This window comes from Argopecten irradians, chromosome 1 (genome assembly GCF_041381155.1).
Source record: "Argopecten irradians isolate NY chromosome 1, Ai_NY, whole genome shotgun sequence".
Taxonomy (NCBI): Eukaryota; Metazoa; Mollusca; class Bivalvia; order Pectinida; family Pectinidae; genus Argopecten; species Argopecten irradians.
The window spans coordinates 28472574-28499750 of NC_091134.1; the positions used below are offsets into that span (position 1 = coordinate 28472574).

General features: G+C 35.5%; 1 protein-coding gene across 5 annotated transcripts in view; it reads left to right on the plus strand.

Annotated features, from left to right (window-relative positions):
• The window catches only part of LOC138323053 (tyrosine-protein phosphatase non-receptor type 11-like), a 58056-nt gene that overhangs the window by 10837 nt on the left and 20042 nt on the right, over window positions 1–27177 (plus strand). For 3 of the 5 annotated variants that reach the window (XM_069267393.1, XM_069267408.1, XM_069267400.1), the window contains 9 exons: window positions 8711–8833; window positions 12296–12490; window positions 14758–14926; window positions 16290–16406; window positions 20458–20586; window positions 21757–21853; window positions 22765–22844; window positions 24045–24191; window positions 25891–26046. In XM_069267393.1, coding sequence (XP_069123494.1) covers window positions 8711–8833; window positions 12296–12490; window positions 14758–14926; window positions 16290–16406; window positions 20458–20586; window positions 21757–21853; window positions 22765–22844; window positions 24045–24191; window positions 25891–26046 — 1213 coding nt within the window. Of the gene's footprint in view, window positions 1–3958; window positions 4364–8710; window positions 8834–9222; window positions 9272–12295; window positions 12491–14757; window positions 14927–16289; window positions 16407–20457; window positions 20587–21756; window positions 21854–22764; window positions 22845–24044; window positions 24192–25890; window positions 26047–27177 lie in introns of those variants that run through there. The other 2 variants (XM_069267384.1, XM_069267416.1) reach the window with 2 other exon arrangements.

Here is a 27177-nt window from a genome sequence, read left to right on the forward strand (position 1 = left end):
AGCGCATCTGGTCTGCCATCTTGGATATAGATACAGTATAACCCCTTTAACTCTAACCTGGATTCCTCAAATTCCCCCTATTCGTCGAACTGGTCTTACACTGTACAGTCCAGACCCTGTCCCTATATAATCTGTGTAGCAAAACCCTGGATAGCTCGAACAGCTATTCATCGAATACCTCTTATTCATTGAACAGAAATATGTCCCTGTTTCATCAAATAAATATTATTTACCCATGTATTCATCGAACAGGTGTTCGGCCCTTGAAATTTTTAGCTTACCTGGTCTGAAGGGCCGGTGAGCTTATGTCATGGCGCAGTGTCTGTCGTCCATCGTCCTTCCGTCGTCCATCCACATCGTCCGTCCGCATTGTCCGTCTGTCATCTGTCCTTCAACATTACCTTTAAATCACTACTAGTCATAGCGTTCTCCATGGATTGTAACCAAATTTGGCCAGAAACATCCTTTGGGGAAGGGGAACAGAGTTTGTATAAATTTTGACTCTGACCCCCCCAGGGGCAGGAGGGGCAGGGTCCAATAAGGGAAATAGAGGTAAATTATTTAAATCGCTAATTGTCATGCGGTTCTTCATGGATTGTTACCACATTTGACCATAAACATTCTTGGGGGAAGGGGAACAGAGTTTGTGTAAATTTTGGCTCTGACTCCCAAGGGGCAGAAGGGGCGGGGCAAAATAGGGGAAAAATAGGTAAATCCTATAAATCACTACTAGTCCTAGAGTTCTGCATGGATTGTAACCAAACTTGGCCACAAACATCCTTGGGGTAATTACGAAGGGGAACAGAGTTTGTATAAATTTTGGCGTTGACCCCTGGGGGCAGGAGGGGCAGGCCCCAATAGGGGAAATAGAGGTAAATCCTATAAATCCCTACTTGTCATATAAAGTTCTGCTTGGATTGAAACCAAATTTGGCCAGAAATATCCTTGGGGGAAGGGGAATAGAGTTTGTATACATTTTGACTCTGACTCCCCGGGAGAAAGAGGGTTGAGGCCAAATAGAGGAAATGGAGGTAAATTCTTTAAATTGCTAACTAGTTATATAGTTCTGCTTGGATTGTAACCAAAGAAGACCCAGAAACATCTTAAGGGGAAGGGTAACATAATTTGTATAAATTTTGGCATTGACCCCTGGAGCAGACAGAGTGGGGCCAAATAGGGGAAGGAGAGGTAAATATTCACATTCCTTCAGAAAAGAAACAATGAACCTGTATTCAGAACTTTACTTGGCATTACAAACCAGATGAGCGATACAGGCCCTCTGGGCCTCTTTTTTATTTAATTTCTGTGTTGTTTTCATTTGACAGGTTAATATACAATGTTATTTAAATTTATCGAAAGATGAAAACAATATCAAATGATATGCAAAGTACATTTTATCATAGTCCGTATCTTTTTCAGTATATTGTATTTTTTAACTTAACTCGTGAACACGCTTTCACAAAATTGATATCTATATATATCGTTTCTTATGTCTGTAATGTAATGCTGGTTAATAACTTAATTGTGAGTACCGTATGTATATTGTAAATGTTTTAAATGATTAAAGCTTAACTCTGCTGTGAATGACATTTGACACTTAGGGCTTTCTCGTCAGCATTTTCAAACGCTTTAATTATGTTATAATTATTTTTCAATTTGATATTGCTAACAATAAAACACTTGAATAAAGAAATCCAAAAGAAAGATAGGGTAATTAAAATGGCATTGCCGTTCCTTGTTTGTCATAACCTCGGATGAGTCGAATACCCCATATTCCTCTAACTATTGACCTGGTCCCCTGCTGTTCGAGTTATATGGGCTTTACTGTAGTTGAAGTTTGAAAAGCAGAGAAAAGATCCCTCTTTCTATAACAATGTCAGACATAGATCATCTTTGGTAGGGGCCAAGATCACTCTGGGATCTCTTGTATATAAATGAGCCTCTTAGGTATGACTCCTAAGGTCAGAGGGGTGCGACCCAAAGAGGGGAAATTTTCTTAAAGTTAGCTTTATAATCTACTAAAGTTTTGCCACTCTTTCTAAGGTATTCACCAATATTTAGTCTTTGCATTTTCATGCTATCAAAAATCATATCAAATAACATCATGAAAGAATACCTGATATTGGGCCGTACGTGCATGCTGGGATGAAGGGCTCATACCTGTAAACTTTCAGGAATTGCAATGCGGGAGAAAGTGAATCAGCGAATTTTTCAACATTCAACTAAGGCGCTACGCGTCGCTTATCATTATTACTTGTGATGTTTTAGCATAAACCCTATTCATCTTTGGAAAATAACATGAGTTGGAAATATTTCAAAATTTAACGAATAAATTTATTTTTTTAATATCATATAACTTAAAAACTTTTATCTTTGGCATCAAAGGTATTTTTAACATGAAAAACAACATTTGTGTTATACAATCAAGGGTAGAAAGAGAATGAGGAAAGGTTCTGATAATGTATTCATGTTGCGCCTCTCAATTATGGAAACAATTCGATCCATTTGTTGAAGTAACTTCATCAATATATCATTCGTCTGTACCAGTACTTTTCTACTTTCATTTTAAATCTCCTTCTGAAACATTATCGCCAGTTCTTACGTTAACCAAACCAAGTACTTTTTCTCTACTGAAACATTTCAGTCTGTCAGTGTTTTAGATAAACTACAATCCAACGATGTGCCGAGGCCGACTAAAAATAAGGCATTTTGTAGGGAAGCAGAATGCTTCATCACATAATAGTCACTAACTGCCTCTTACAACGTCAGCATTAAATTTCGTATTTTTAGATGACATCAAAACTGTTAAGATTGTATTTCATTGAGTGTTGCAAAACTTTTGAAAAATTAAATAATATGATATGTATAGAGCCTTTTCCTGAAAATATGTGTTTACCAGATATCAAGTTTAAAATAAAAACTCTCTGTATTCATGAACCATTTCCAGTAACGTCAGTATCATTCTTAAAAAAAACACCTTTTTTATTATTGACATACATCGTCCACTTGCCAGGCTTATAATCGGAAGAAATTTCAATAAGGATAACAAATGTCTCTTAAACACATTTTGTCAAATATATGTAGAAATTATAGCTACCCGTTACGGTAAAATGAGTCGGGTAACACATGGACCGTTAAACACAGATAAGGTCTTGACCATAGTCCGATAGCATTACCTGGGGCTCTGAAAAGGGAATTATTTGACGGGATATTGTAATTCCATGTTAATACGGGGGAAAAACCGGGAGATTCCGGGAGATTTAGCGAGTGTTGGAGATTCCGTTGGGTGATATGAATTTCCGGAAGACTCAGAGAGAATCTGGGAAGATTGGTATGAGGGCTACCAAGTTTGTTCAAACGATTGACCTTGACCTTCATTCAAGTTCACAGCTGTTAAATGTTGCAGAAACTTATATAATTACAAATACTGGGGAACTTTCTAGTGTACAATCATTTAATTGTTGGGTAAACATTTTCAGTCTATTTGATTCCTTAGTATTGATGCAAAGTTGTTTATACTTTGACTGTGCAATATTTTATCAATAGTTGGATGACCGTTTAGCCCCATGGACCTCTTCAATTTGTGTGTAGTGGATTTTTCTTCTGTGTTTTGGCACAATGGTTCAGATATACAATAAAAAAAGAACTGATAAGACGGGTGTATATATATACACAAATACCATTTGTTTGAACAAAGCACCCTTATCTAAAATCAATAAAGCCCCACAAAAGGCTCGATACATGCTATATATCAAATTGGTCTATAGCATTCAGGAAGTAAACGATCATCACAAACCATCATGTGACTTGCACATAGTAATATCAATTGAGTATAATATTAAAGTATTTTTGTCGGGGTAAAGTTTCACTATGTCGGCAATGTTTAAAGCTGAATTTCTGAAGACCTTAAACTTTCCTGGTGGGTATTAACTGGATATGAATAGATTGTAGATTATGCATTTGATTTGAGGAAGTCTTTTTTGGAACTTAAGGACAGAAGAAAATTAAACTGATTCAGAAGGACTCGATGTAAAATTTGGCCGGAAAAAGGAAACTATTCCTGATCATGGGCTTCATGAGAAAATATGACTAACATTTACTAATATTATAGTTGTACATAGCACTAATAGGCCCACTTGTGTGATTAAGTAAAATAACAAACAACTTTGAGGATTCATTTAAACATGGCTAATACTTCTATGCCTGACGGATCTACCAATACACAAAAAAATGTGCCATCAGCAACATTAAAAACCCAACCTAATAAGTCTTATGGCCCGAAAGCCCCATCGTCTGGAGAAAAAGTAATTCCAGTTCCAAAGAAAGGATCTACAGATGAGGATAAACTCCCGCGCCAAAATAGGTAACTTTTATTCTCATTGTAGTCCACCTTAGCATTGATAAGGGGAAATTAAGCTGGACATGATTTACAGGAGTGCTGCCAATTCTTTTCATGTTTACAACATTGTCAGTGTGGTAAAAAGAATTATTTACAATAATTGAAATGTTTATCAATTAAAAATTAATTCATTACAATATTTAATACAAATCTGTGACAGCAAATGGACAAATGATAGTTTATGTTTGCAATGTTTATGTCTCCTCAATGTATTTCTACATTTAATAACAATACCAACTTGTTAACAAGGACAACAACCTAATTAGTCATGATCTAAATTCTGCCATGTGTCTCTCGATTTTAGTTAAACTTCATATGTATATTTTAATTCAATTATATTTTTTCTTCTTAATTTTAAACATTTGCCTTAACTTGTTGTATCCTATAATATGGGTTAATGATCATGAGTGGGCGGGACTCTGAAACCGTTAACATTGATACATGTACTTTCCTGTTATAAGATGAATGTAATGTAACTTATTTACTTCCTAATATGACTCATGCTTCTTATATTTGTGACTAAATAAAGAGCAGGTACTCAGTGGTAACACTATATACCAGTATATTGATCATTCTAGAGCTGCCTGGTCACAATGAATATCCGGAGTTTGCATCCGACATGGAATTGAGAAAATAAGTTAAGAGTTAAATTTCAGTTAAACTAAAATTAAAAACTTTATTATCAAGTGAATACTTAGTATTGATCAATTAATGGCTTTTTTACTTAGTGTTTACTACAACAAGAATATGTGCATGCTGGCCATTGTTATTCACCAGCATGTATATTTTAGCCAACCATCTGATGATGATGGTCTATTCAAATTACCTTTCATCCGTGCACATGGTCTGTCCATCCTTCTATCTGTTCATGATCATCCATTAACAATTCTTGTAAGCATTATCTCACAAAAAGAACTAAAGATATCTTTTAAGTGCTAGTGTACTCTCGCACTTTTGTTTTCCTTGTCAGGTGTACATATGGAGTCTGTGTGTACATCCGCTATGTGCAGTTTCCAACTGCGCAAGCGATACTGGAAGTCAATGTCTTATAACGTCTTTGTATGTTTCTCAGGATTAATAGATTTCGCTGTGATTTAGTGACATCAACCTTGGCTCAAATTATATGTGCAGGTTCCCCTAGGTCCCTGCATATTGCTAGTTTGAATCCCCTAGGTTTGAAATCTGTTTCAAATTGTATATGTAGGTTTCCCTAGGGCCCTAGTTGTGCATATTATATTTTGAGACTGATCGGTCAACAACATGGCTGAAAAGCTGCCATCTTGGATTTTGATATTTGAAGATTTTTACACCTATTTCTCAGATAGTACTGAAGGGATTTGTCTCAAAAGACTATGTATAGCCCCCAATTCCATCAATTTTTCAAAACTTTAGTGATTTATTTATATTATTTTAAATATAAGTATATTCCTGATTCAACTTTAATGAATGTTTTCTAATTTTGCAGATGTATTTGCCATGGTAACCATCCAAACTATGCTTGAAAAATGTGGAAATTTTGACAATTTTGGCCTTGTCCTTGAAACTGTAGACCACATCCTTGAACAAGCTTAATATTTACTGAGAATATGTCTGCACTCCCAATACATCTTTTGGAGAAATATTAAGTTTGTTCAAGGATGCGCTCTATGGTTTCTTAAACAAAAACCTATCAAAAAATTGCCAAAATTTCCACATTTCCATAATTTATACATATTTCGAGTGGTTACCATGGCAACTGAAGCTGCAAAATTAGAAAACTATCATTAAAATTAAATTATGGAAATACTAAATATGTAAACTCAAACAATTTAAAGACAGTTTTGAAAATTTGACAAATTGGGGGGTCAAAAAGGGCTAAACCATACATAGTCCTTTCATGCGCAGGTTCCCGTAGGACCTTATGGTTGTGCATATTGCATTTTAGGACCGATCAATATTTCAACAAGATTGCCACTAAGAAGCCATGTTGGATTTTCTTTGCTAACGCTATATTTCTGAAAGTATGATCGAAGGTTCTTTCTCAAATTTCATATCATGGTTACCCTAGGGACCTAGTTGTGCATATTGCATTTTGTTACAATCAATCAATAAGATGGCTGACCGGCCACCATCTTGGATTTTGGTAGTTAAAGTTTGTTACCGCTATTTCTCAGAAAGTACTGAAGGAATCTAAAATAAATTTTCAAATTTCATAATATTTAGGTTACCCTTTAGAGCCCTAGTTGTGCATATTGCATTCGGGACCAATCAGGCAACAAGATGGCCGACTGGCAGCCATCTTTGAATATGGTGGTTAATGGAAAGTTGTTAGTGCTATTTCTCTTAAAATACTTATGGGATCTAGCTGTCTCAAATTTCATAAGTAGATTCCCCTAGGACCCTAGTTGTGGATATTACATTTTAGGACTGATCAGTCAATTAAAAGATGGCCGACTAGCTGTCATATTGGATTTTGATACTGTAAGTTTGTTATACCACTATTTCTCAAAAACTACTCAAAGGATCTGTCTCAAATGTCATATATAGGTTCCTCTAGGACCCTTAAGTTGTGCATATTGCATTTTGGAACAGATTGATCAACAACATTGCAGACCTGTCACCATCTTGGATTTTGAATAGTTGAAGGTGTTACCGCTCATTATGAAGTACTGAAAGTCTCATTCTTAAATTTCATGTGTATAGGTCCACTATTAATTAATATAAGCATTGAACGTCTTTCAGTTGGCATTCAAAGCCAATATGAATGCCAACTGGACAGAAGCAAATTCCATGAAGCGCGCTAGTGCTTCATGTTGTATTTGTATTTATAAGGGATTTTACATCTATAATGAGTTAAGGATGGAACAGCCATTTATGCAGCCGTTTTCCGTGATCGGTAGCACGACAATTGTGACGTCACACTGATAATCGTAATAAGCGATTGATGTTCGTAGTCTATGTGTCTGCCAAGTGTGCTTGGTAAGGTTAAACATAGTGGGACTGCAGTGAAAATGTCAATATACATACATGATAGGCTCTATATAGATTCGCATCTATAAAATTATTTTTGGAGCGATCGGTCATTAAAAGTAACACAACAATTGCAGAAAGACTGCCATCATGGATTTTGATAGTTGAAGTTTGAAAATCAGAGAAAAGATCCCTCTTTCAATTGTCATATATAGATCATTCTTTGGTTAATTGCCAAGATCCCTCTGGGATCTCCTGTTATTTAAAAGCCTACTCCTACTTAACCCTTGGTTGGATTACAACCATATTTGTCTTGAAACATTACAAGGGGAGGAAAATCATATTTTATATAAAGAACCCAGGTACCCCAGTACGAACCATGGGGTTCCAAAAGGTGAACTTTGCTGAAATTTGGCTTTAAAATTAGACTCTTCCTTAATCCTTGAATGGATTACAACCGTATTTGTCATGGAACATCTGTAGAAACAAATTATTAAAATGAATGACCTTCATGGCCATTCAAGGTCACAGGGGTCAAATAATTAAATAAGCTAAACTTCTTGTGAATAAATAAAAGGCCTATAGAGACTTGATATTGGGCCAGCAGCATACTAAATTGAAGGGATCACCAAGTATGACTATGTTGTTTTGTGCCAATAGGCAGATGACTGTTAAGGCCCATGGGCCTCTTGTTTATTAATACAGATATCTTTAAACATTGCCAGTTATATGAGAAGGATGATTTTAATCATGATCACTCAGTTCAAGATTGATTGTATATATACATATCATCAAAAAGTAGTATGGTAGATAATATTAGAAATACATATAATATTGGTATAATTTTATATATTTAATCAATCACTGATACATACAGGAGATGGAGGACAGTTTGCAATAAAGCAATAGTATTTATCCCTGTCCAAAATCTCACTTAGTTTCATTTCTGTGTTTGTTGTACAAAATATTAACCACTTAGTATGAAACACGAAACCTGCATAATACAAAAGTGTCCCCAGGAATGTGTAATAACTGAATTGGACTGTATATGTTTCGTGTTTACCAATATTTGTTTCTCAAAAACTTTCAATTTGTGATTCACCATGCAGATTTTTAATAGTACATGCAGTTAAAGGACATCATAGACTTCATGACAAGATATCCTTGTTTTGATACATCAGAATTTCTTGATGCTGTACAAAAAGTCACACCATTATATAATTGACACCCATCCTGGCATCTAGCTAATACCACCTTCTAGTACCTTGGTAACCTGTTTCAGGCATACTATATAATAATGGTATAAAGCAGACATAGACAATATGTTAATTGTATTTTCTAAAGTTGAATTTCTGTTTTTAGATGGTTTCATCCTCACATCACTGGACTGAAGGCTGAGGAACTGTTAAAGGATCGTGGATATGATGGCAGTTTTCTAGCTCGCCACAGTGGAAGTACGACAGGCGACTTTACCTTGTCTGTCAGGTAAGTGATCGTGGATATGTTTTCTGACTTGCCACAGTGGAAGTATGACAGGCGACTTTACCTTGTCTGTCAAGTAAGTGATCGTGGATATGTTTTCTGACTTGCCACAGTGGAAGTACGACAGGCGACTTTACCTTGTCTGTCAGGTAAGTGATCGTGGATATGTTTTCTGGCTCGCCACAGTGGAAGTATGACAGGCGACTTTACCTTGTCTGTCAGGTAAGTGATCGTGGATATGTTTTCTGACTTGCCACAGTGAAAGTACGACAGGCGAATTTACCTTGTCTGTCAGGTAAGTGATCGTGGATATGTTTTCTGACTTGCCACAGTGGAAGTATGACAGGCGACTTTACCTTGTCTGTCAAGTAAGTGATCGTGGATATGTTTTCTGGCTCGCCACAGTGGAAGTATGACAGGCGACTTTACCTTGTCTGTCAGGTAAGTGATATTCGTTGATATGTTTTCTGACTCGCCACAGTGGAAGTACGACAGACGACTTTACCTTGTCTGTCGGGTAAGTGATCGTGGTTATGTTTTCTGACTTGCCACAGTGAAAGTACGACAGGCGAATTTACCTTGCAATTGTCTGTCAGGTAAGTGATCGTTGATATGTTTTCTGACTTGCCACAGTGGAAGTATGACAGGCGACTTTACCTTGTCTGTCAAGTAAGTGATAGTGGATATGTTTTCTGGCTCACCACAGTGGAAGTATGACAGGCGACTTTACCTTGTCTGTCAAGTAAGTGATCGTGGATATGTTTTCTGGCTCGCCACAGTGGAAGTATGACAGGCGACTTTACCTTGTCTGTCAAGTAAGTGATCGTGGATATGTTTTCTGGCTCGCCACAGTGGAAGTATGACAGGCGACTTTACCTTGTCTGTCAAGTAAGTGATCGTGGATATGTTTTCTGGCTCGCCACAGTGGAAGTATGACAGGCGACTTTACCTTGTCTGTCAAGTAAGTGATCGTGGATATGTTTTCTGGCTCGCCACAGTGGAAGTATGACAGGCGACTTTACCTTGTCTGTCGGGTAAGTGATCGTGGATATGTTTTCTGACTTGCCACAGTGGAAGTACAACAGGTGACTTTACCTAGTCTGTCAGGTAAGTGATCGTGGATATGTTTTCTGGCTCGCCACAGTGGAAGTACGACAGACGACTTTACCTTGTCAAAGCCAAAATTTATACAAACTCTGTTCCCCTTCCCCAGGGGATGTTTCTGGCTAAATATGGTTACAATCCATGCAGAACTCGCACTATCACTAGTAGCAATTTAAAGGATTTACCTCTATTTCCCCACCTGCCCCCACGGGGTCAGAGCCAAAATTTATACAAAATCTGTTCCCCTGCCCCAAGGATGTTTCTGGCCAAATTTGGTTATAATCCATACAGAACTCTATGATTTGTAGCGACTTAAAGGATTTACCTCTATTTCCCCTATTGGGTCCCGCTCCTCCTGCCCTCGGGGAGTCAGAGCCAAAATTTATATAAACCCATGGGTTTGGTTTATAATCCATGTAGAACTCTATGACTAGTACGAAAAGAAATGTTGACGGACGACGGACGCTGTGCCATGACATAAGCTCACCGGCCCTTCGGGATCCCGGTTAAATTTTCTCTTGGGTATGTATTGGATAGCATATTCGTATGGTATCTATAAGCATCATTTTATGATTGGCTTTCATTTCCTGGTACTCAGGTTTCAGTCTCTGATCTCAATGAAAATTGGTCTCTAGGGATATTAAGGGATGGTGAACAACATGCAAATATTTTCTTGATTTCAATCAAAATTGGTATATAGAGGTTTCAAGGGATGCTGATCAAAATGATAAAAATTTTGAAAGTTTGTTGCTTGGCCAACTTCCTGTATTCATATTTTTGTCTGCATTTTATTGAAAATTGGCAAATGAGGGTTTTTAACTTAAAATTTTACGTGATTCCAAATTACAGGCTACCAATTTTGAAATGACTCATTGAAATGAATCATACCCAAAGTGATGAAATGGGGCCTCTGATTTAGATAGTGTTAAAAAACCTACCACCATTGATTCATAGTAGCTATGAAGGGTTGATCAGTTTCAGAAAAAAAATTGAGTGTTTTTTTATTACTACAAAATCAATTCCTCTGAAAATGGCCTTGTATTAGGTATGTACATTTTAGGAGACCTTGAATTCCAATACAAAAGTACATTTGTTGCAGGTGGGGATGGGGGTGTCGTTTTGGGGACTATGTAATGGTGTCCATTACAATGAGTACTTGTTAATTATAGTGTCTTACATCTGACCCAAAAGGTATATATATAGTTGTTAATCTGTTATGTTTCGTCCATCGTCGTCTGCCATGCGTTAACAGTTCACATTTTGAACTTCTGCTCGACAAGTTCATCCATTGCAATTAAGCTGAAACTTACATAAAATGATCCTGACATGGTCCCGACAAAGTGTTAAATTTTCGGGTCAATCCAAAATCCAAGATGGCTGCAAGCCATCTTGAAAACACATTTTGAACGTCTTCTCGAGTTCTACCAGTGCGATTTGGCTGGAACTTGCATGAAATGATTCTGATATGGTCCTGACAAACTGTTGTTATTTTTCGGGTCAATCCATAAAACAAGATGGCCGCTACTGCCGCCATCTTAAAAAAGCATTTTGAACTTCTTCTTGAGTTTTAACGGTGCTATTTGGCTGAAACTTGCATGAAATGATCCTGACATGGTCCCAAGAATGTGTTGTTATTTTTTTGGTCGATCCAAATCCAAGATGGCCGTCATAGCTGCCATCTGGAAAACACATTTTGAACTTCTTCTCAAGTTCTACCAGTGCGATTTAACTGAAGCTTGTATGAAATGATTCTGATATGGTCCTGACACACTGTTGTTATTTTCGGGTCAATCCATAATCCAAGATGGCCGCTACTGCCGCCATCTTAAAAAAGCGTTTTGAACTTCTCAAGTTCTACCGGTGCGATTTGGCTGAAACTTTCATGAAATGATCTTGACATGGTCCTGACAAAGTGTTGTTATTTTTCGGTTAGATCCATAATCCAAGATGGCCGCAAGCCATCTTAAAAAGGTATTTTGAACTTCTTCTTAAGTTCTACCATTGCAATTTGGCTGAAACTTGCATGAAATGATCCTGACATGGTCCCGACAAAGTATTGATATATTTCGTGTTGATCCAATGTGATTGCCAAAGTAGTGAGATGACCGTTAAGGCCCTTGGGCCTCTTGTTATATGTTCATCTCATCTAACCAATAAGCCATTGTTCAATTGCTGCTCTTTATTCCTTTCATTGTCAACAATTTCTGCATAAACTTTAAAATAACTGAAGATATCAAGGATTACCTTTACTACTGCTAGTCAGATGAGCCCTTGGACCTTTGACCTTGTTAAGATAACTAGATGGTCCATCTATGTCTTATAGTTATCCAACTGGCTCGTCAAGAAATATTTCTTTTGCAGACGGAACAAAGAAGTGACCCACATAAAGATTCAAAATAATGGAGAATTCTATGATCTGTATGGGGGTGAAAAATTTGCTACCCTGGCTGAGCTGGTGCAATATTATATGGAGAATCAAGGTCAACTTAAAGAGCGTAATGGAGTTGTCATAGAACTCAAATATCCACTCAATTCAGAGGACCCAACCACAGAGAGGTGAGTAAAGAATCATCAATGTCATATATCTCGGGGCTCATGCTAGCTAGCTTTTCTGTTTGCTTAGCAAATGTATGCAAAAGTGATTTTTTTCTCTTTAGCGTGTAAGAATTTCATCTAGGAAATTGTGCATTCACAGCATTTCTTAATGAAAAACATAAAATTCCTTAGAAAAACTTTTTTTTTTTATAATTATCTTTTTATTCATGATTTTCATTCAGTACAATTAAATATACAAATACACTCAATAGACTCTTAAACACATACATACTTACTTAAAAAAACCATACACTTATATATTTAACACATGCATATACATTCACACACATACAAATAGGAAGCTTAAATTTCTAGTACATAAGGAGAAAAAATGATACACATGGAGTTACGAGATGAGGGGGAAAATTATATTGTACTGAATATTAAGGAAAGGAATCGAAGACAGGATAGAAGAAAAAGAAAAGAGTGATAGAATTATAAAGAAAGAAAAAGGAAAAGGGAAAAAAAAGTTAAAAGAGTCTAGGTAGGATGGAGACGGAGGAACAATTATAACTGTATAAAAAATCTTTAAAAAAATTAAAAAAATGCACTTTCGGCTTTGTGCAGGGAAAGGGGAAGGGGGGGGGGGAATAAAATGAAATAAAATAAATGAAATATAAATATGGATTTAAAAAGTTTAATAAAGTAAATGTGTGACAAAGTGCAATTATAACTTGATTAGTTTTTCCCATTTTCTCCATTCATTTTCAAATTTAAGTTTTACTTTTTCATCTTTACTGTTTGAAATATATTTTTGAATTGTATAATGATCTTTAATTGTGTTGATAAGAACGTTAATGCTTAATGAGTTGTGTAAACATCTCATTCTGTAAATGTATTGCTTTATAATTATAATAATTTCATTGTCCACTCTATTACTATGGAGATAATTTTCATGCAAGAGTCCAAAAAGAAAGGATTTTTTATTTACAGAAAAGGGAATGAAGAGAGCCTGTAATAATGTGTCAAAACTTTCAAGTAATCCTTGCACTTCCTCACACTCCCATAACAAATGTGTAATAGTTTCAGGCTCAGTATTGCAGAGTACACAAAGAGGGGAGATAACTACTCTGATTTTAAACAAAAATGAATTTGTTGCCAAAATATAATGGATTAATCTATATTGGAATCACTGTAGTTTAGACTATTTGTTGTAACATTAAATGGAATTTTATATATTTTACACCAAGTTTCATGATCTATATTGTTAAAATTTGCATTCCATTTTCTAACTTAATAATATATTTTGTAATTGATGCATCAATTGAAAACAAGACTGTCTGAGCGACTCCCTGTATGTAGCGACTCCCTGTCTTATGTGGCCTTACCTGAGACCACCCAATGTAGTTTGCTATATTATGGGTCTGTTTTCAGCGACTCACTGTCTTACATGACAGTATAAGGGACCATGTTTATACAACCCACAAACTATAAAAAGTCTGTCTTGAGGGACTTTTCGTTTATCTGTGGAGGATTAAGAGGTGTGAAATTTTTACTAAATATTGACTCTTTACTACGATAAGAGTACATTACTGTGTAACCAGTTTTGACTGATCTTGAAAGATAGTTTTTTCCACAATATTTGACTTCAAAACTTTTTATAGATCAAGTAACATCCAGACAATTCGACAATAGATAATGAGACACATTAAATAAATTTGCATGTTTTATTTTACCTACGGTATCATCCTATGACTTTATCGTTTTGTACATGGCATTTACGACCAAAAATTTTTATTTCTTGATATGAGTAAACAGTCATTATAACTGTCATCCTCAAGTCAGCAACCGTATACATGTATTTCTTCAAAAGTTTCTCCTAATGCCAGACAGTCTTATAAACCTGCCTATGCGTCACCCTGTATATTAAGTCACCCTGTCTAATGCATCACATCCAAAGTCCTCCTGCGAGATTTCCTATTTGTTTCACCTGTCTAATGCGTCAACCTGTCTAACACGTCTGTGTCACACATTTTCTTAAAAATGACGTGTGTAATATATATAGTGTTTATATGTCTTTGTTTCACTCTGTATCAGAACTCAGGTGACCGCTAAGGCCCATGGGCATCTTGTTCATCTTTGCTTGCCAAAGGCTTAGAATGAAAAATTTTAATTTGTACCATCAATCTAATATGAATTAAGGAAAACATGTGATAAATCCTCTATTTATTTAACATTAGCATATAAATGGTACTATACACTTGGCAGATTGTGATTTAATGTTTCAGGTGGTTTCATGGGCATTTGTCTGGGAAGGAAGCAGAGAAAGTGTTACTGGAGAAAGGGAAGAACAACAGTTATCTTGTGAGGGAAAGTCAGAGTAAACCAGGTGACTTTGTACTCTCCGTCCGATGTGATGATCGCATTACACATGTCATGATATGTTTCCATGAAGAGGTATGTCAGGGTTATAATTTGTGACTTATTCAGTGCTTGACTAATAAGTAATTGTTATATACAGTCATATGTACATCCACATGTATCAGGGTCTTTTGTTAAATGTATTTTACTTGACCAATAAATCTCCAAATGATTATTTCACTGATCATATATCAAATCATAGTAGTAGATAGTAGTAGATTATATATAGTAATATATTGTGCATTATTTATGAATACTGAAGGAGGGGTATCTATTTGGGCAATTTTACGGTCACTCAGTTATTAGCTCACCTGGTCCTTAGGCACTATTGCACTAAGAGCAGGTGAGCTTATGTTTTAATAGTTTTGTAGCTGTATATATTGTGAGAATATGCCTCCAAATCGATCTTCATGTCCCGAGATCAATCCGTCAAAACTGGTTACACGGCAACATTACATACAACTAGCAGCGAGAAAGTGTTGTGCAAAATGTTACATGCATACATTGTCCAAAATTAATCTTGCACAGATAATTTCAGGTCATATCAAGTCAGTAATTAGATAATTATTATGTTCATAGCTGAAAAAATTTATTACTAGTGTGTATTCAAACGAGTTGATTTTGTTGAGCGAAATTTCCGCTTGTATTTGAAAGCGCTAGCCCCCTCCAAACATTAAAAAAATAAAACGAACACAAATTATGGAAATATATTGACACAAATAGTTTTTTAAATAATGCATAGTAATAAATATATAAATATCCAATAGCAGGTCTGTTTTGCATAAGTATAATTCTGTTTTATTTACTGACTCGCTGGTTGGCACGAAAGCCCCAACCTGTCTATAGTGACCGTTTTTCTGTCTCCCCTTCAGTGGTCGTTATAGACAGGTTTGACTGTACATATTCAAATTCCTTCAGAAAATAAACAATGAACCTGTATTCGGAACATTACTTGCCATTACAAACCAGTTGAGCGATACAAGCCCTGTGGGCCTCTTGTTGTTTTTATATTCAATCTGTAATATTAACCATCGCTTCAAAAGTCAGCATAGTACTACAAGGTAAATGTGAATGTGCATTTTAGATGTGTCACTGTATCTTGTATTATTACTTCGTTTTCTTTTTGTTTTATTTAGGGTAAATATAATGATTTTAAAGTTTATGGAATGGAGACGACATGTTCACATCTGTAACAGTTGTTCATGGTAAAAAGCATCAGTCTTATTTCAACCATGAATAATTGGAGGTCTTGATGTTTCAAAATTAAAGAGATCGACAGAAAAGCTTCAAAACATCGAGAATTGACTGGAGATCATTCTCTGGTATGCAACATGATCCCTCCTAGATCTCTTGTTTGATTTTGATTTTGCCCTGACAGAATTAATTGCATACTTTACAGGATACCACATATGATGTTGGTGGTGGGGAGAAGTTCAGAAGTTTGTCAGACTTAGTGGAACATTACAGAAAGAATCCCATGGTAGAAAAATCGGGGACAGTTGTTTATCTCAAACTGGTGAGTTTAATATTTTTGATTTCGGACTGAAGAAGGCCCTATAGTGGCTGAATATATATTCCATAGAAATAATTTTGATTTTACTTTGAATTTATTTTGGCCTTTTATTTCGGATTATTAATATACTAGCTTTATACCGTTTTTCCTCATTATAATATTTCTAGATTGATGGTGAAGTAATTTTGGACATTTGTATGACTAAATCTGCTGAATCTTTTTATTAACACACCTGGTCAGAAGGACCAAGGTGGACTTCCTCTCATGTTTTTCCAAAGCAATTTAGCTGAAGCTTGCTGGAAATCATCATGACATTGTCCCAACCAAGCGTTGTTATTTTTCGTGTCAATCCTGAATCCAAGATGGCCATCACAGCCGGTTTCTTGAAAACACATTTTGAACTTCTCTGACGATGTTACTAATGGTATGATCGTGATAATATCTTGACAAAGTGCTGTTACATCTCTGGTTGGTCCCTTATAAATCCAAGATGGCTACCATGACACCATATCTAATTAATTTCCTATATGACTATTGCCAAGGAAGTCAGATGACCGTTTCATGTTTATTTTATCCATGGATTTTTTCCACTTCTGTAAACTTGTACTGTGTTATATTGTACCAATACTGTATATTCCGAAGTATAAGTGACTGTCACAACTTTTTTTCCTGAAAATCAGGAGTGTGACCAATACACCAGTTGACATATGATACAAACCAAAATCAGAAGATGTTTTTGCATTAAAACATCATGATTCACATGTTTTACTGGCTGGTTTAGTAAAGTTATCCATCGAAAAGATCTCAATAAAAGTGTTAAAAAGAAATTACATTTGATTGAAAATAGAATAAAGATGAAAATAATTATGTACCAGATACATGTTCAATCATATTTAATTCATAGAAAATTGGCCAACTGAAGCATGGTTGTTTACAATCGCAACACAATGGCAGACTCAGATTTCGCTACTGATTTTCTACTGGATTGTTATGGAGAAAATAATAAAATAAACATAAAAAATAATCGAATGTCAAACCATAAGTTCAAAATACTATGTAAATATTATGTATATGCATGAAAGGTCTGTAGACAGCAAAAAACAATCTTCTAAATGACTGAATATTATCTAGAGATGCTCCACCGCTGACAAATAGTATGTTTTCTCAATAAAAAACAAGAGCAGACAAATTTGTTTTTCTTCAGCTACAAAAGTTACTGACTTTACACCATTACCACCATTAAAAAGTTTGAGCTTTTAACTAAAAATTTTAAGTAATTAATTGGGTCCTCATACAACAAGGAGTGAAGTACTGATTGTACCAAAAGCAAAAAAAATAATTTTCGATGTTTTGTGTTAATTAGACATATATATATATATAAATACACGGATCAAAATTTATGTACCGTACAGTATATTTATACATAAATTCTGTAAACTTAAGAACAGAGATCTCAGCAATTTATGTAGGATATTTTTCCTGTGAGTCCTGGACTCACCACTTTTGAAAATGGTGAGTCCCAGACAAAATTAGTGAGTCCCAGAAAAAATCAGTGAGTCCCAAATTATATGCCAATCCTCGCAATAGCACATTCCTGTATGATTTATTTCAATTTTATCATTCAATTAGGGAAAAAATGTTTTAAATTATGACAACCTTTAAACCAGTTTGTATTCAACATGTTGCTTATTTAGGTGGACTGGTGTGCTCCCACTTCAAAAGGGATAAAATATTTCATTGTAATATCACTTTTATAGCCAATCTTATCAATCTATATTAATTCTTCATTGTCATTCCATTAAAAAATAAATATAAACTCAAAAGATTCATTAGGTCAATTTTCAATAGGAGAGAACATACTGAATTTATCATTTATTGTAATATATAATTTATAAACTGCATGTTCTAAAAAAAGTTTTTAAATCGAAAGGTAATATGTGTGACCAACGCAGAAATTACGGTAAATACATTCTGTATATTGTCAAAGATGTTTGAAAAATGAAACATAATATACACTTAGTATGGATTCAAACAAAATGTTTAATTTACAATCGATAAATGACTGTGTGAGAAACTTCAACACTAAACTAGCGCTGTCACTCACTGAGTACACAACATGCCAACCATAACATGATAAAAGTGGGCCATGTGCCAAAAATATCCATTGACAGGACCCAAGATATTGGGCTTGAGGTGTTAATTAATTGGTAATTGCCATTCATAATCCTATTATCATGCCTGGTTGGCGTTTTGCGTCAGTACCCCGATTTGTTTACCTGTGTTCTCAGCCAGCCGACTCACCTGTCGAGGCCGCCATTTTCGGTTTGCACTCAATTGCAAATTGTTGGGCGTATTTGATTGCAAAGTCCTAAAAAATGTTGGACTTCGTCATTGAAATCGGGATGCGTCCACAGACGCAAACTGTTATAAAATGATGCGTCCCAACTGAAATGGACGCGTACAGGACGCATCCTGACGCGTCCCGTAAATTGCTGGATCTATTCACTGTCTATAGATAGCTATCTACATATTATGTACATATGTATAGCTTGGGTAGTATAGTTATAGATAGCACAACATGTACAGTGATTGGTCGGAAGTATTAGTAGGGCAATTGGTCAGTATAGTCATGTGACTTGTCAGTCTCTTTAGCAGTTTTCTTCAGTATAGATAGAAAAGAGTGGCGCCATTTAATTCTTTATTTTGAACGGCGTTTTAGGTTTTGTGGACTTCTTTAACAACCCAGAACATTAACAGAACTTTGTGTAAATTTAGCGGCTGTTTTTCAGTGTGTGCAATTGTGTAAATTAAGTGTTAATATTGCTTAAATTTACAAGACTTTTGGACTACTGTCGAATGTAAACAATGGCGGACAGATGATCAAACAAACGAAGACGATCAGAAACTTCAATGCCATATGACATAGAAAATCCGAACAACTAATCTGTTGAGATTTTACGTAAAAAACTCAAAGAGATGGGTATTAGGACTTCAAGTTCTATGTCAAAAGCAAATTTCAAAAGTTTTGTTGCTAGAGAACATGAAACACATATAATAACCAATTTCAGGATCATATGATTCAAAATGATGGAGATATAGGACATCAATTGTCCTTTCGATGACTTTATTTTGTGCATTAAATGTTGTGTAATCTATGTAGTTGTACGAATGTGATGAGATTACACTATGTGGCCAAAGGAAGGTAATCTTAACTCTAATTGTATGAGTTATTCCCCATTGGTATTAGATCTTCATAAGAAAAGGAGAATGAACGTGGAGTTGAAACCAAACATTTGTGTTTTTTTGTTGTGAAGAATCAAGACATGTAGAGCGAGTTCCCCAACCCAAACTTACGTCCATGACACAACTGTAGTTTGGTAAAAGGCTTCAAGTACTAGAAGATAGTTTATTCGGAATATCTTTGTATAGAGGATCAAAAGGTGCAAGAGAGGCGGGGCCAAAGAGTCAAATTAAAATTCAGATTAAAAAATTATTAAAAAATTAAGATCTTATTATTACTTATATCAATACATGGGTGGAAATCCCATGTTTTGATCGCGATCAAATCTAGTTATCTTTTTATATTTTTATCTTGAAGTAAAATTAGAAGCTCGAACTTTTCGATGGTGGTAATGGTATAAAGTAAGTATTTTTTGCAACTGAAGAAAAATACTTAAATCGTCTGCTCCTGTTTTTGAGAGAGAATAAATTCCTTTTTTCAGCGTTGGAGCATCTTTAAAGTACGTGACATTGGGTCGGGTATCGGTACAGCGTACATTATTATACCCTCTTTATTGTATTGCTCTACTATTTTGAATTTCAACAGTATCAATTAGAATTAACTATAATTAAAACTAACATGGAATTGGTCAATATTTTAAGTTATATGTTTCTTAAGGAATGCAGAACAATGCATTTATGCCATATTTTGCTTCATGGTTTTGTAACAGAATTGGCCTGCTTGAAGTTGATTTTAGTTTACATGTAATTAATCCTGAAGTTTAGATCTACTGTAGCTTTATTTGATGAAAAATATCTGTGATTGTCTCTTCAGCCTTTCAATGCCACAAGGATCCCAGCCTCTGGACTAGAAAACAGAGTAAAACAACTGGAGAAGGAAAAACAAGCAAAGGACCAGCCCTCTGTTGGAAATGCAAAAGGTGGCTTTTGGGACGAGTTTGAGGTACACTCTATAAAAGATATTGAATTTAATTCTTATAGCCGATCAGATGATGGGCTATTCTAATCGCCTATTGTTTGTGGTCAGTAGTCTTTGCAACTGTTAACAATTCTTTTTGACTGCTATTTCTCAGGAAGTGCTGAGATATCATGAGTAGACTCTCTTAGGACCCTAGTTGTGCATACTACATTTTAGGACTGATTGGTCAACAAAATGGCCATTAGGCCATATATAGGAAAAACACATTTATGAACATTATTTGCTCAATTTTCATAGGAAATTGATTAGAATTATGAGCCTGAGATATAGTATTTTAACATCCATATCAGTCCTCGCTGACCCCTGGCGGACCAGAGGGGCGGGAGGCCATACAGGGTCAATATGACTTAAAATTTCAAAAATTCTTCTGAATTCACAGGTTTGATGGAAGCAAATGCTCTTCATAGATTAAAAAGTCAAATTTATAAAATCACTGCCAACTTCAAGGGCCAGTATATTAGTGTTTATATTTCTTTGTCAGACATTGATCAATCTTTGGTGGGTGCCAAGATCCTTTTGAGATCAGTTGTTACTTTATTCAAGAAACAATAACAAACTCAAATACATGCATTGAAAGTTATACTTTGATAACGTCTACTTTGAACTTGATATATACAGTGGACGGTTTAGGCTGGGAACAAAGGTATCGGGATTATCAAGGGTCAACTGTACAAACTAGTATTTGGGTTTTCACACTAACTGTGTTGCACTAGGAATTAATAAAAAAGATAATGCCATGCTTTGCAGCTCCCTTTAAGTTTATATGAAGATTGGCTTTGACCCCTTGAGGCAGGAGGGGTGGCACCCAATATGTAAATAAGATGTAAATCATTGTAATCATTAAGGATAAAATAGTGGATCTGTATTTTTTCTTGGCATAGCAAACCAGATAAGCAATACAGGCCCTCTCTTGTTTAGTGGCTGACTGCTTGCTAACCCGATGTTTATAATTATAATGATTTGCTGCTATGTAGGCATTAAGCATACTTCCCTGTGTTTTAAATAATCAAAATGAAAAGGGAAAAGCAGAGAAAAGATCCTTCTTTCCATTGACTGACATAGATCTTGGGATCTTGTTAGAGACTGAAAATAAATTATTCCTTAATAGATATTTATTTATTCTCATTTTGTTAGCAATTACAACAAATGGAAGTGCGACATTTGTATAGCAGGAAGGAAGGTCAGAGACCAGAGAACAAGTCACGGAATCGATACAAAAATATCCTACCATGTAAGTTTTGTTTTAACTTTTTTGTCTTAGTTATTCAATCCCTGTGGTATTTATATACTTGAAATGTTATAAAGACAATTCCCAGTTCGGCACATTTGTTTGTGTTAAAGTTGTTCATTTAACTAGGTCTAGATAAATATCTGAGTGTTTACAAATTGATAAGAAAGATCAAATTGTCATTCCTGATATTTGTGAATTCATTGCTATCTTTTTGCAAAATTATCTCCCTAGTATAATGTTGATTATGGAATATGTCAAGCAAAATTAATGCACTAAAAAATTGAACTTTGTCAATGTTTTCATCAGATCTATTGCTTTTGTTTCACTATGAATTTAAATGAAAGTAAATAGCTGCCATAAAATAAAGCTGAGCAAGCATGTTAGATTCAAACTCACACATTCTTACGCCTCTCTGACACATTCTTACGCCTCTCTGATTCAAACTCACACATTCTTACGCCTCTCTGATTCAAACTCACACATTCTTACGCCTCTCTGATTCAAACTCACACATTCTTACGCCTCACTCACACAAGCCTCTCTGACACATTCTTACGCCTCTCTGATTCAAACTCACACATTCTTACGCCTCTCTGATTCAAACTCACACATTCTTACGCCTCTCTGATTCAAAGTCAGCTGGCTTATTAAAATCATGTTCATGTAAACAGTGTTGGACCCATATCCTGTCGATGTGTGCACAAAAGCTTATTTACTTTTAATTGATAATAAGATTATTATATCAGAAATGGTACAATATAAAAAAAAATAAGAATTAGAAATCAAATCATTATATACCTGAATCATGGATCGGATCAGATTGCTTTGTACAACCCATGCCAGCCCTACATTTGACTTGATTAAGCATCAATGTATTCACAACTTGAAGCCAATGTATATTTCTGTTACAGTTGACCATACCCGAGTTGTACTGAGGGACGGTGATCCAAATGTAGTTGGATCTGATTACATCAATGCAAACCATATCACAGTAAATAAGTTTTTTTCTGTTATTTAAAGTTTATAATGTCCTTGTCTTTATTTTACAGCTTAAAATCAAAGTGCAACTAATTTATCATAGATATTTACAGAGGAAAAAGGAACTGTGCATGTTTATAATGTTAATACAAAATCTAATGCAATATTTGGAACGATCTTTAGTTCACCTGGCCCTTGTATTCACATATATACTCATACTGGTATACTGTATTTGACCCAATAAGCTCCAAGGGACCTTTTGAATTTTTAAACATATCTCAAGGGTTTGCATTAATGTTGCTACATATATAACACTTAGTTTTAAAAAAATTTCCATTGTTCGTGAAAGAGGTCCTTTATTGAAAGTCTAGGAATGTTGCTAATTTAGAACGAATATACGTACCCGCCCAACTGTACCTTTCGGCCGGGTACAAGTTGGTCCCTATGTGTTGTAGTGGAGCACTGCCTTCGAAAATCACTCAGGCACAGTTTTCTATACTTTTTTGTAGGTTTCCAATTATTCTATGCGTATACATGCATTTACATATTATTTTTGTCCAAAACAAACATAACTACCATTCTTAATATCTACCGTACCGCTCACAAGATGTCAAATTCACAATTTGTGGACTTGCCATATAAATACCCTTCAGAAAGACCTCCATATGTATTATGTAAAAAAAATAATGCCTCGATGAGTATTTGATATTTTAAGTGGTTCAGTTTTATTGCCTAGTTGGTTTTTGATATCAAACAAGTACGATAAAATGCCAACAAACGTTTTATAATGGTTTGCATAATCATTAATTTGCTCCATTAGCAGTTGTAGCTCTAAAAACAACACCATTTTCTGTCTAAAAGTCTTTTGAGCTACAATATTGCAGCTATTGCTAATTATGTCTACAGTACATTTTTATTGAAAGTAATTAGGAACTTTCCAATATTGATTATCATTTTGTTTTTACTCTATTGATAAAACTTTGAAATTCTAACTATTTTCAACTAAAAACAGTGAAGGAGGGGATATAATATTAAATGAATTTGTTTGTTGAAATATGGAAATAAGTCAAATAAGAGTTATTTGTTATTTGCATATGAAACTTTCAAGAAACGGTAACTAGGAAAAAAGTCTTATATATACATACTTTGTGTGATAACAACCTTTTGGCCCTTATGGGACATTGTTTTTATATAATTCCTGTTGTATTTACAGACTGAGGATGACAGTATGGAGCCTAAGAAATGCTATATTGCAACACAGGGCTGTATGCCAACAACAGTAGGAGATTTCTGGAGGATGACTTGGCAAGAAAACTCACGTGTTATCGTTATGACAACAAAAGAAGTTGAACGTGGAAAGGTCAGTCATTTGCCTTGTTTTTATTTCACCTCACCCAAAAGGCCATAAACCTTATGTCCCATCCTCCATCACAGTGCCTGTCGTCTGTCAACATTTCCTTTAAATCACTTCTTAAGTCAAAAATATCTGCATGGGTTGTAACCAATTGATCAGGAACTTAAGTAAAAAAATTCTGCATGGGTTGTAACCAATTGATCAGGAACATTCTTAAGGAAGGGGAACAGACTTTGTATAAATTTTTATGCTGACCCCCTTGGGATAAGGAGGGGTGGGCCCAATAGGGGTAAACGTAGGTAAATCCTTTAAATCACTGCTAGTAATAGAGGTAAATCCTTTAAATCACAGCTAGATATAGCTACAAAGCTCAGATTAATAACCTTGATCTTTAATCAAGGTCACAGGGGTCAAATAGGCTAAAACCGCTGTGACCATCCTTGTGCATAAACTTTTCATTCAAATGACTTATTCTCAATAACCAAAAGGCCCAGGGTACTCATGCAGTATGCTGGCATGAAAGGCTACTGAATGCTTTCAAATGAATGACCTTGACCTTCATTCAAGGTCACAGGGGTCAAAAAAGCTAAAATCTTTAAACAACTTCTCAATTACAGAAAGGTCTAGCATGCTCTCATGAAAGGCTACCAAGTTTGTTCAAGTAAATGACCTTAACCTTCAACTAAGGTCACAGGGGTCAAAAAGGGTAAAATCTGTTAACGACTTATTGTTAATAACTAAGAACAATAGAGACCTGATATTGGGCCTTTAGCATGTTGGCATGAAGGGCTATCAAGTTTCTTAAAAATAAATATTCTTGACCTTCATTGAATATATTGCAGTCTCCCAAAACATGCACCTTGCACTTCACACACGCAGGACAACACATCCATGGGAGGCCGTCCTAAAATGACACCGGCTGTTTATAGGACGTAAATATAATAAATCAAACAAAACCAAATCATTCAAGGTCACAGGGGTCAAAAATGCTAAAATCTTTGTCAATTACTTATTGGGCCAGTAGCAGGTTGGCATGAATGACTACCAGATCTCTTCAAATGAATGACTTTGACCTTCATTCAAGATCACAAGTGTCAAATAGGCTGGGATGAAGCTATGTAATTAAGGGATACCAAGTGTGTTCAAATGAACAACCTTATCTTTAATCAAGTTCACAGTTGTCTAATAGACTGAAATCATTTAAACGACTTCTCAGTAACTAAGAGACCTAGAGATCTGATATTGGGCCTGAAGTATGTTGGATTGCAGAACTGTCATGTTTTGTTCTGCATGGCCAAGTGAATAAGCGTGGCCTTCTTTCAAGGTTACACTCATAACACATTGGTGGCATCCCTATGGGGCGGGGATTCAAAACTACAAATGGTTGGGCAGACCCCGAGGGAACTTGACAGGGGAGTGATACAGGCTGTCTGGACCTCTTGTTTGGACTTGTTTGGGTAGCGACTCAAACTTGTACATTGGCTCAAACAGACCCCCAGGCCAGGTTTCTTAGAGGTGGGTCGAAAGGGTCAATTTGGATATGTTCATAAAAACGACTTCTTCTCTGTAACTATAAAAGCATTTGATAGCAGTCATATTTCATTGGTAGCATCGGTCATCCATGGGATGGGGATTCAAAATTATACAAATGATCAGGGTTACCATTATAATCAATAATTGTTATGATCTGTTTCTTTTTCTCTAGGTGAAAGCATGCCGTTACTGGCCTGGTCCAGAGGACCCAGAAAAAATCCTGGAACGTACATTTGAAACATACCAAGGAAAAATAACAGTTAAACACATAGATCAAAAAAATGAAAGTGACTTTATCATAAGAGAATTTCAAGTGTCAAAAGAAAAAGTAAGTATATTAGTTTTTAAGTGCTAGTGTACATATAGTACTCATAATTTTTAGCAGCCCAACATCATTAGATGGTGGGCTATTCAAATTGCCTTTTGTCTGTGATCTGTCGTCTGTCCTTCCGTCCATTAACAATTCTGGTTAACGCTATTTCTTGAAAAGTGCCGAAGGGATCTAGACAGCCATCTTGGATTTTGAAAGTTAAAGTTTGTTATCGCTATTTCTCAGAGAGCACTGAAGGGATCATTCTCAAATTTTATGTGGGCCATACGTGTGCATACTGCATTTTGGGACCAATCAGTCAACAAGATGGCCATCTGGGATTTTGATAGTTGAAGTTGAAAAGTAGAGAAAAGTTCCATCTGAAAACTGTCAGACATAGATCAATATTTGGTGGGCACCAAGATCCTCTGGGATCTCTTGTTTAGTTTTGGAGTGGATTCTAAGTAATACTAATGTGTGCAAATTAAAATCTCCTTGTTTTGGACAGGTCAGGATGACCTATAATCCAATGACATAACAACCAAAAATCTTAAGGTTCTGATATCAGGCATGCTGGGATAAAGGGCGACCTAGTTTGTTCGAATGAATGACATTGATCTTCATTCAAGATCACAAGGGCCAAATAGACTACAATCTTTGAAACAACTTACTGACAGTGTGTACTTTCAAATCAGTTTTAAAGTCAGATGACCATAAAGGTTAGGCCCTGTTTAAAATACAGATCGGACCATTAACATCTCAAGTGATCTTCCCATCACAGTCATTAGCACGATGCTTAGTCACCAGGAAATGAATGCGGTGGTCCCACGTGATGGACTAATTATGCCGATCATCGGAAATGTTAAAATTTTAAGTAAATTGGGTAGATATGTTTTGCAAGCTACATCTAAAAAAAACTCTTGTTATACATACCATGTATATATAGGCCTACACCTTACCTGAAGCAGATATGCGTTGATACAGACCGTATGCATAGTGTTTCAAATCGTTTCAAATTGGATTCTTTAGATGTGTATCTATTTAAAAAGCGTAATCATGAATTTTCCTATAAATTTTAATGAGTTATTAATAGCAGAAAACATATATAAACACAAAGGTAACACTACATGTTCCAGATAACTTTTCCTA